Raw genomic sequence first — 11,616 nt, 5'->3', positions numbered from 1 at the left:
CGCACGCACACACACACGCACACACACACGCACACACACGAACACGCACGCACACACACACGCACACACGCGCACACACACGCACACACACACACACACACACACGAACACGCACACACACGCACGCACGCGCACACACACGCACACACACGCACACACGCACACGAACACGCACACGCACACACGCACACGCACACACACACACAGCCATTACTGAGACTCAAACCCAGAGCTACATCAACAGATGAGAAACTAATTATTAAACTACTCATAAACATTTTAACATTAACTTCTCATGAGAATAAAATCAAAGAAAGCCAAAACCGAACATTGTAATGGCATTTATTTTGTGCTTATTTTACTTTACTTTTATTCTATTTTTGCAGCAGGGTCTAGCTATGTTGCTTAGAATGTCTTGAAATTCATGTCCTCAACCAGCTTTCTCTCACTGAGGAAAAGGCATAGTCCCTACTGGGGCGGTTCCCCACCGACAGGCAAGCTATGCACCCTTCTACTTGGCTCACTCAGTGCTCACTTTACATCAGAGCAAAGAGTTAAGGATCAGTAAACGTGTATTAAATATCAAAGTTCAAAAGTAGAATTCTGCTCTTGAAAAACCTGCCAAATATCCATAAAGCCAACAGAGCTTGGTTTCAGATAATAAATTTTATTAAAGTATTTCTTCTCATAGTAGGCACTGTTTTGTTTGTTGTTGTTTTGTTTTGTTTTGTTTTGTTTTGTTTTGTTTTGTTTTGTTTTGTATGACACTAGGTAGGGTTCAAATCCAGGGCTGTGAACATGCTAAGTATGGCTGAGCTATATGTTGGCTTTCCCAAATGCTTTTGAATTATCCTGAAAGTTATTAGTGTAAACTAGGTAGCTATTTTGCTAAACTTGATGATAATGATTATAAAATGATAAGCTATAAAGAACCAACCACCTGTGGGGATAATGGCTCTGATCCTTTTTGAGGAGGCTGTAGCTGTGAAGAAACAGCATTAGGCCACATGCCTAGAATGTTAGAGATTGCCTCATGAGATTTAGGCCAGAATCCAAAGTGGACTCTTGGAACATCATGACATTCGTCATATTAAGAAAGATAAACTTTTACCCTGAGGGCTGGAAGAGATTTAAGGATATCTGTGGGGAAGTCTAGAGATTCTGGAAGTGTGACTTCTCCATGGACTTCGGTGTGAAGAAACAGAGGACCGTCAAACCTGTTAAATAGAACACGCACAACCTCGGAAAGGAACTGCAGGTGTGCAGTGGGAACCTGTAATGCCAGTCTGTGAGTTAAGATCAGCCTTTTCTACTTATCAGACCCCGTCTGAAATGGAAAAAGGGAGTGGGGACTTTGCTCTCTTCGAAGAGTGCTTACCTAGCATACATGGAGCCCTGGGTTCTGGTCCTAGCACCATTCACACCAAGTATGGTGACTCCCTCCTATGATCCTAGCACTTAAAAGGTAGAGGAAAGAGAGTCAGAAGTTCTAGATAATCCCAGGCTACATTGTGAGTTTGAGGCTAGCCTGAATTATTTAAGACCTGTCCAACAAGAGAAGAGGAAGAGGAAGTTGACGGAAGGAGAAACAGTTTGTGACTGAGTGAACAAAAGCACTTGCTGCCAAGCCTATGAACCTGAGTTCGCGTCCCGGGACCTACATGGTAGGAGAGAAGCAACTCCTGCAAGTTGCCATGGCCTATGCAACAAATAAATATAAAATAAATCTGAAATGAAGTTAAACCTCATGCAAAGTAGAAAACAGTGTATTGGGAACTTGTAGTGCTCTCACGAGTGGGGAAGCTTGAAAAAAATGATAAGAAAGATTCTTTTACACAGATTGATCCAGAAAGTACATATGTAATGTAAAGACATTAAAAATTGCATGTTCATCCAGGTGTGGCCATGCACGCCTTAATCCCAGCACTCAGGAGGCAGAGGCAGGTGGATCTCTTGAGTTTGAGGCCAGCCTGGTCTATAGAGTGAGAACCAGGGCTACACAGAGAAACCCTGTCTCAAAAAACCAAACAAACAAAAATCCATGTTCTGGACTAGAGAAATGGCTCGGCAGTTAAGCGCACTTGTTGCTCTTACAGGGGACCCATTTTCAACTCTCAGTACCCACATGGTGTCTCACAACCATATGTGTAAAGAAATACAGTGCCTGCTCAAGGCTAGTAGAGTGCCTGCTTAGCATGTATGGGACGAAAGAAAAAACTGTAGAACTAACATTTTCAGACTTAAGCATATTACTAGCATGCTTATTTATATGGTTAGGTCTTGCTGATATTTGCATTGAGAGTCAGAAAACCTTTTCATATTCCTGTTAGTGATTATAATTATTAATTATTCTGTTATATTAGAAATCCAGGAAAGACACTGAAGCTTGAGTAAAGACTGTGGGTCTCTATGTAGGAGACCAAAAAATTTATAATACTGTAGGTCAGACTTTCACAGTGCTTTGAAGATATTCATCTGATCTTCACAGAATTCTATGAAGTAGTGTAGTGTGCAAGTATGTAATGTGTATGTGTATGTGTGAATTCAGGCACATGTCCACAACCATATGACAGGCACATATCAACCCTGCCTTCCTAGCTTCCTATGCCAACCTAGCTGGTTCTGAGTCGAGGATTCCTGTCTCTGCTTCCCATCTTGCAGTAAGACCACAGGGTGACAGATGTGAGCTACCATACCCTGCTTTGTGTGGGTTCTGGGCATTCCAATTCAGCTGTTTTATCCACTTGAACCATGACCCCCAACCCTTAAAGTAATGCAGTGTTCTCCACATTCAGGGTAAAGAAGCCTAGATCTTAACCAAGTTTATGTAGCTGTTAAAAAAGCAGAGCTAGAGTTCACTGCCAGGCTGTGTTTTTATAGACAGGATTTTCTGCCTTGTGCACACTTGCCTTGATCTTCTGGTCTTCTTGCCTCAGCCTTCTGACTTCTGAGACTACAGGTGTGTGCACTGCGACAGTCTCACCAAAGTCCTGCTTCTGACCTGCACCCCAGCCTCAGAGGTAGTTTCTGGGGGTGTTGTTGTTTATGAGAGTCACTCCGAAGGTCTTGATTCTCAATGAAGAGCCTGTCCTTGTTAGCTAGTTATCTGTGAGCCTGTACTGGTGAGGTGAGTGACTTAGACTGGTGGTTCATACAGCTCCCTGGGTCTGAGGCCTGGTTCTACCACAAGCTAGTTGTGAATTTAACTGTTACACAACCCTATTAAATAGTTGAGTATCATAATCATTTCCATTATTATTATTATTTATACCTATGGCAGTATCTTTTTGACATGGTTATTCACAAGTCTTTGATACTTGTGTGTTCTACTGAAGAGAATAAATAACTACACTGAGAAGGCCACACTATTAATACTTCCAACATCTACCTCTAGTCTTAACAAGCATATGTGTGTACCACCACATGAACACCCATGTGTGTACACAGACAAACACAAAGTTAAAAATATAACCAAATAAAACATAAAAAGTCAAACTCATCCAAGAAGAAAGTAAATGATTTTTACCGGAGGTGTGTTAGTGTCCTACTTTGGTTTCTATTGCTCTGAGAAAACACTTGGTGAGCAAAGGGTTTATTTCAACATAGAGTTTACATTCCCTTGTTGAAGGAATCCAGAGCAGGAACCCTAGGCAGGAATCAAAGCAGAGAATGTTTCTTCCTGGATTGCTCCCTGGGTCATTGTTCAGCTAACTTTCTTATGCAGCCCAGGAAGCATGTGTAGTCATGTTTACTCGTTATCAGCTTAACTCAGGCTTGCTCAGAGCAGCTACCAAATGGGAAGTGGCTGCGGAGGTATTGCATTGAGGGGTTGAACTCTCTCTTTTTTGTGGTTTTGGTTTGGTTTTGGTTTGGCTTTTTGGTTTGTTTGTTGTTGTTGAGGTTTTTTTTTGTTTTGTTTTTTGGTTTTTTTGGTTTTGGTTTTGGTTTTTTAACTGGGAACCAAAGACTTCCTAGCCATCTATTTACAGACTTAAAACCTTCCAATCCAGGCTGAGTTGTAGCTCAGTGATAGAGTGCATCCTGGCATGGGAGAGGCCCTGCATGTTGCCTAGCACTTGGCAAGCAGGGGCAAGAGGGCTGCCCATGTCTGAGGCCAGCATGCTTTACATAGTGAGTTCCATAGTAGCCAGAGCTTCATACAGAGAACACAAAACCAGGAAGTACCCAAGGTATGTGCTTTAAAAATAGTAAAAATGGGGTGAATTGAACTAGAAAAAAGATTTCTCAGTAGGAGAAGGAGCCTCTTCCCAGGCCTGATTAAGTTCTATCTCCAGAACCCAGTGATGGAAAGAGAGAGCTGACTCGAGCGAGTTGTCCTTTGACACACACATGGCCACACAAATAAAATACAATTTAAAAATATTTTAATGCTGAAAACCCAGTTTCCTGGTGGGTTTTTCTCAAGAAGCTTTTTTCTGTTAGATTTTATTTCTCTTGTTAGAGACTTTTTCCTTCATATTACATCAATTTGTACTTCAAATTATGATTTCATATTTTTACCTTCTTTAAATAGCCAGTAAAGAAACTTTGATATGTATTCTATTAAATGCCTGTGATTTTCAGTCTTAGTATATCTCTTCCAGGATCTGCTTTATTCTTGCATTTTCCAAACTCACTAGATGTAAGTGGCTGCCCATTCCTGGTGGCTATAGCTATGGGCTGTCTTCTGAAGGTAACAATGACACTTTTTCAGTTGCACAGATGTATTGTTCTACTGTTACCTGCATTTTTTCACCTTTTCTGCTTATGTCCAATGGCATACTAAGTAAAGAAACCCTAGCTCAAGTCTCTGAGCCCTTTTGGCAGTGTCTCCACTTCCTAACTCCATACCACGCCTACTGCCAGGGCCCTCTTAGTACCACCAGCACGGCTTGGCTTGCATTTTGTCCTGCATGCTATACTGAGGGCTTTGCACAGGTCTCCATGTTCTGTCCTACCAAGGCCACGGTGACGAGGCTCTGAGTTCAATCCTCAGCACTATAAAAAGGAGAGAGGCTCAAAAGGTTCAACCATTAGAGATGGTCAAGGGGCTCAATTAAAAAAGAATACTCTAAAAACTGAATTGAATAAAGACATGGGAAGATGAGAGGATACATCTCTACCATGTACATCCCAGGGATTGAACTAAGGTATTTGGGCACATCCACAAGTGCCCTTAGCACCTGAGCCATCTCTCTGGCCTTATCCACAGGATTCTCAAAATTAATGCAAGAAAGTCCTAATAAAACACACTGCTCTACAAGATGTCTGTAAAGCTTAAGAATGGGAAGATTCCTGAACAATAAGGTATGGTTTGGTTCTGTTGCCATTGAAGTCTTACCTAAATGATCTTTTTTAAAAATGAGAGAGAGAGAATAGAGTTGGGTAGGTAAGGAGTTGGGGAGTGGGTTCTGAGAGGAGTTGAGAGAGAGAAACATCATTAAAATATGAAAAATATTTTAGATTAAAATGAATTGAACTAGAAAAATGGCTAAGCAAGTAAAGACACCAAGCCTGATAGCTGGAGTTGAACCCAGAACCCACAGGGAGGAAGGAGAGAACTGACTCCTGAGTACATCTACAAACACATAACACACACACACACACACACACAAATAAATGTAATAATTTTCAAATGTTGAATCCTTATGAAAATATACCTCCAGAAATTTTGACATTCCTAAATACACAAAAATGTATGTCAGTGTGTGGTGTGTGTGTGTGTGTAATTTTCTTCAACTCTTCATGTCCTTCACATTATTATCTGCCATGTCTATAGTCACTTTTGAGTCATTTCCATGATAGGACTGTAAGAGAGCTTTAAGACAGAGAGACTATCCAGCACAAACCAGAAAATAGGGGCAAGCTGGCAGGGTGCTCTCCATCTGTAGAGGCAGCTCACCATTCAAGTGGCCTTATTCTGAAGAGCCTAATTGATTCCCAAGTAGACAGTGGTCTGTTCTGTAAATGGTTTTCTAGAAGAGCAGCTCACTGTGTCTCTTCCTGTTTGTGAAATGTATTTAGTGTCTCTTAAAATTTGTTAACCTCCCAAATGTCTACCTGCCTGTGGTTTGGGCAACTACACAACCTGAAATGCTTTTAAGATCTCTCAGCAGTGTGGGCTGGGTGTGGGTAAGTGGAAGAGTGCTCACATACCATGACTGAAGTCCAGGGTCTGAATCCTATCACTGCAGTATAAAATAGAAGAATTCCAGATTTGGAACCTCACTCTTCTGTATGTTAAAACCTTGAAAAACCCTGCTTCTGAAAAGAATAAATGAAAACCACAAATAAATTATTGGATGAATGAGTTCCTGAAAGAAGTCATATTTTAATGTTCAGTCTCTTGTGAGTTGGAATGTAAAAGTGATGGCTCTCCTTGACTATGAGACATTCACGCTGTTCCTTCTGCTGGCGTGCACAAGCAGCTCTCTGTGGAGTGACTCCTGCTCCCTCCAGAAGCAGGAGAAGGGCATGAAGTCTCATTTACACAATTATTTTTCCAGCTCTTGTCCCTGGTTACTTAGTGTTTTTGCAGCTCATGCTCCAGCTGCAGTATCTGATTTAAAAAAAAACAAAAGCAAAACTAAACTAAACTAACGTTAAGACATTTGACATCCAAAAAGATGCCTCATTCCTACAGGAAGAATAATGCAGACCTCCTTAAGGAGACAAACTGTTTATATGTTTGTTGCTAGAGATTATAATAATTTTAAGGTAAGAACTCCTTGTTCTTTGTGATGTCCTTATTGGTGAATATTCCATCTCAGCAAATGTACACTGAGCCTTTAGCTCAGATCTTCTTGCCATCCCTTACCCCACAGTAGCCTTCAACAGTGCATGTTTCAGGTTATGAAGCTAAGAAGAAATTATCATTCACAGAAGAAGCAGGATTGGCTCTGCAGTGATGGAAATGTAGTTGTAATTATAAATTTAAAATAATTTTGAAAGAAGAGGTAGTTACAAGGTAAGTTAAATAAGATTAAATGATTTATGGGCATTTTATAACGGCAGTCTTCATTTTAAGCTACAGTGTAAAGTGCTTTATTCTGAGATTAGGTATTGTGGCAGAAGCTAAAACTGCCTTTTCTATCGCAGTGCCAGAATACAACCTCTTTTTCTTTCTGCACTAACAAGACTGCTTCGCCACCGCAGCCCACTCTAAGTAATTAAATCAATCCTTTGTACTTACCGTATTCTCCTCTAGTGACGGTACTAGATCTGATTATATGCTTCATGCATATTCAAAGTACCGCGCTGACAGCTCTTTAATGAGCTCTTACTTAATCAGTATGAACAATGTTCATCTTGTTCTTTTTTTCCTCGTGCATTAGAGCTAGGAACAGTTGGGAAAAATGAAACATCCAGCATTCATTTGAAAAATATATTGTACTTTGAAAAGTGTCTAAGCGGAGGAAGTTGCATTCTGCCCTTTAAGAGTCTGATGGACAAATTGGATTACTAGTATTGGATTAAATAACAAATGGTTAGAGGAGAAATGAGAAAAGCTCACTGTGATCAGAGGCTTTAATATTTTTTGTTGCTTATAAAGCTAAAGGGGTCTTTAACCAGTTATTAAAGTCAGGATTAATTTGTAATGGTTCAACTTACTGGCTTTTAAAAGCTTTTAAATTTAAAAAATTTTAAATCCCTATAAACAATAGTGTACTGATATGTTAGAAGAAACTTTAATTTTTTTATTATTAGACTGAGTATATATTTCTATCACTGTATACTACCTCAGATAAGGATTAATGGTACAGAGTGTTTTTTTTTTTTCAGTGAATAGAAGTAAGCTGTGTAGTAATGTATCTTTGAGCATTGTTAGGTTTATTTCCTTTTGAAACGTGAGGGTTTTCTATTATTATTTATTTCCTAACAACTACAGGGGTATCTTTGATTCTTACCTAGAAATACAGACATGAGTTAGCAAGAAAACCACACAGTTCCACATCAATGTTGTCAAACCTAGGAAGCAGGGTTCCATTGAAGAAAATGATGTTAATGTAAAAGTAGGCTGGCCGATTTTCGTGTTGCCTGAAAGTTTAAATTATGGGTTAAGTTGAACTCAAAACAGAGTTTGAATATATCTGTATCTTTAGAAGCCACTTGAGTTATGACCACAAGAATTGGATCTTTAATCAGAAATTAGATATCTTGAATCTATGCCTATTAATATTGCACACATGTGTCAGTTCACTGATCAAAACGCTTCCACCGGGGTACTTTGGCCTTTTTCCAAACTGCAAGCTTTTTCTCAGCTTTTTCTTTTTACTCTTTCTTCTTTTGTTGCTTCCCAGGGATTTGTGCCTATCGCAGCCTGTGTCACATGACCAGTGTCAAGACATCACATGGTCCAAACTGAATACAAAACCAGCTACCCAAAAGGAAAGATTAAAAGTACTGTAAAACAATAAAGACTTTTGTTGAGTCTCTGAAAGAATCTATCTTAGGTCCTCACACATTAAGTTCTAACAATGTGAAATAACCAGTACCTGGTCACTGTTCTTCCTGAAGACGGGCAGCACCCTGAAGTTCATCTACAGCCTTCTGCACACAGACCTGCTTGGAATATTCTAAAGCATTCTTTAAATTTGTATTAGTATAGAAATAGCTTAATTATGGCATTTCCATAATTTATAAAGTAAATATCTAGGCAACATGACAAAATACACAATAGTTATTATATCATATCATCTCACTGAAGTGAAAAGAAGTCTGTCTGTAAACAGAGGTGATGCACATATTTGGTGCACAGGGCAGTCTGTGCCTGAGAAGAGCGCATGTCTATGACAGGGCCTACTTCCGGAGGAGTTCTAAAGTGAGGAGGCTGGAGATGCTAAAATTAGACTCTTTAAATATGGTGATACCTCTGCATTGTTTGAATTTTTTTTTTAAAAATCTCAATGTCTTCAATTTTTAAATGGAACTATCACACTTAAGAAAGTATACAACAGAATGATCTTTTCAGGGATATTCAATTAAACTTTTAAGTTTATCCTATGAATATTGTGGAGAAATTGGACTGTTGATATTAAGTAATGGGTTAACAAAGCAATAAAACAACCATAGATGAAACTCTGAAGAGAAAAAAAAAGGTGAAAAGATTGCTAATCTGACCTCGTATAACTTGAAAGGTATTTTTCTTCACTACAGTGTGACCTGCACGTCACTGTGCATGACCAGTGTCGAGGGTGTATGGACTCTGGTGGGGAGCCGAGGCAGAGATGACTGTAAAGAGCCCCTGGGCTGGAGTCCTTCGCAGGCCAAATGTTAGTGTCTGTAATGAAATAGTCTAATCATTGTGATGATGCTTTCCAGAGAGCTGTGTGTCTTTCTGTACTCTTGTTGTTTACAGTACACTTAATGGCGTGTGAGAAGTTTATCTTTTAGAGTCGATGAGTCCTCGTGGTACACACACATAATGTATTTTACATTCCAGGAGGAAAACAAGAAGTTGTTAAAAGTAAAAACTTTCACAGTATCCCTGGGCTTCTCTGATCTCCCTGCTATACTGAACAATGCTCATAATAACTTTTATTAAATCATGACCATATGCCTGTCAGCACCCTACATTCCTCACTGAAACATAATAGCAAGTCAGCCTCTGGGAGGGTTTAGACGGTGAGCATTCTGTTTATAGTACTTGGTGTTAGTATGCTCCGCAGGTATGTTCAGAGGACGAGAACTCAGGCTGCGTAAGTTTCAGCTCTGAAAGACTGGCTTCTGTATTCTTAAATACTGCTCTGTTTCAGGCCTGGACCCGAGTCTTGTAAGCAGTGCACTGTGCACATTTGAAGCACCTCAAATATTTTCCAAGTGAAAAAGTTGTGCTGGACTGGTTTTTGGCTTGCAGGGTGTCACATAACACTGCTCTTTGTGATCTGCAGGAAGGAACACGGAAGAAGAGGAGGCGATGATGCAGGAATGGTTCATGCTGGTTAATAAGAAAAACGCCTTAATAAGGAGGATGAACCAGCTCTCCCTCCTGTGAGTGCCCAGCCCTATGCTGCCAGCCTGGGGCGCACTGTCAGGGCCTTCTTTGGGGTTTAGTTTTTACTAAGCTTAATTATTTTCCTTTCCTTAGAAAGCTAGTATATAATAATATTCATCTGAACAGTAAGAATTTGCAGACGGACTAATAGACACTGGGGAAAGTGGTTTTTAAAGTCACGAATTACAGAACAATTTTTGAGTATAAAGTATTTTTAAATTTGTATTTACTATTGTGTGTGTGTATATATATATGTGTGTGCATGTATATATGTGTGCATGTGTGGTGTGGGCATGTGTGCGTGTGTGCACATGTGTGTGCATACATGTACATGTTCATGAGTTCACACACTACAATGGGAGTGTGGAGTCCAGGAGACAGTCTCTGTGGAGTTAATTCTCTTCCTCACTTTATATGTGAGTTCTGGAAGACAAATTGGGGTCGTCAGGCTCAAGGCAAGGCCCCGCAGCACCATTTCACCAGCGCCCAGTTGTGTTTGAGAAATAAATCCCTTGTGCAGAAGAGGATTAGCTTTCCCTTGGGCTTAGAGGAACCCTCCAGAAAAGTAAAACTCAAGTTTGTCTTTAAGAGTCTAAGCTAAAAAATAAGTCTTTTAAGGACAAAGTACATTTATTATGTATAGGTGGTGTTAATATAAATTTTGGGATAAGAACTTAATTACCTAACGGTGGCCCTACTGTGAGTGTAGAGAGTAAAGTGCTATGGAGACAAGGCCACTTGGAAGCATCTGAGCCTTTAAGATTGAGTTGGCTAAAGGGGTTACTTGTCCACCCCATCTACTCATCAGTTAATGTCCCCTTAGGATGCCAATATTGTGGGCCAGCTTACCACGTCTTTATTTGAATGTAAAACCCTAATTTTATAATTTTTTCCTTGCTTAAGCCTGATTAAAACATGGGACTGTGTGTTTTCAGTTTTCACTGAGTACACTCATTTGTGTTTCTTCTTTTCACATGAGGTTTTCAGTAAAAGAGTATTTATTGTGGACTGTGATAGCATTTTACAACAGAGCCTTATACCTGGCACTTAAAACAAGCAGCATTTAAGAGTAGGACTGCTTACCTTAAGGTGTACCTCTGTGCCATTCAGAATTGAAGGAAGGAAGGAACACTACTAAGCGTTCAACTAACGGAGGTTTGGGGTCTGTATATCATTTGTTTAGAGTGGCTTAAAGTTAAATAGCAAGTCAGTTATGACTCCTAAAATCAATGGAAACTCAGGAGGTTTTTATAAGGGTTTAATGATTTAGTAATTAGCATATTGATGAACTTTTTACCACTTGCCTAGGGAAAAAGAGCATGATTTAGAACGAAGGTATGAGCTGCTGAACCGGGAGCTACGGGCCATGCTAGCCATTGAAGGTAAGAAAGCACTGGGGTAAGGGGGCCATGCTAGCCATTGAAGGTAAGAAAGAGCCAGGGGGGAGGGCTGTGAGGTGCCAGCTGTCAATGGGGTTTAAAGAGTGCTATACATATTTGGTTTAACAAGGTCAGTTCTAGTTGGTACCTATAGGAATTGCATATGTACCTTGAAGACAGAAAACTGTATCCAAAACCAAACTCATAGAGTTAATTTAGATAGCTAATCACTGTGTTTACTAC

At 39.9% G+C, this 11,616-nt stretch overlaps 1 protein-coding gene across 12 annotated transcripts in view; it reads left to right on the top strand.

The window, feature by feature from the left end:
* Ehbp1 (EH domain binding protein 1) overlaps positions 1–11,616 on the top strand; it is a 275,350-nt gene that overhangs the window by 256,484 nt on the left and 7,250 nt on the right. For all 12 annotated transcript variants that reach the window (XM_029483507.1, XM_029483505.1, XM_029483503.1 and 9 more), the window contains 2 exons: positions 9,891–9,990; positions 11,303–11,376. In XM_029483507.1, the coding sequence (XP_029339367.1) occupies positions 9,891–9,990; positions 11,303–11,376 (174 nt within the window). The remainder of the gene's footprint in view (positions 1–9,890; positions 9,991–11,302; positions 11,377–11,616) is intronic.

This window comes from Mus caroli, chromosome 11, assembly GCF_900094665.2.
Source record: "Mus caroli chromosome 11, CAROLI_EIJ_v1.1, whole genome shotgun sequence".
NCBI lineage: Eukaryota > Metazoa > Chordata > Mammalia > Rodentia > Muridae > Mus > Mus caroli.
The sequence above is the reverse complement of the archived record's forward strand: the minus strand, read 5'-3'. Positions and strand labels throughout refer to the sequence as shown.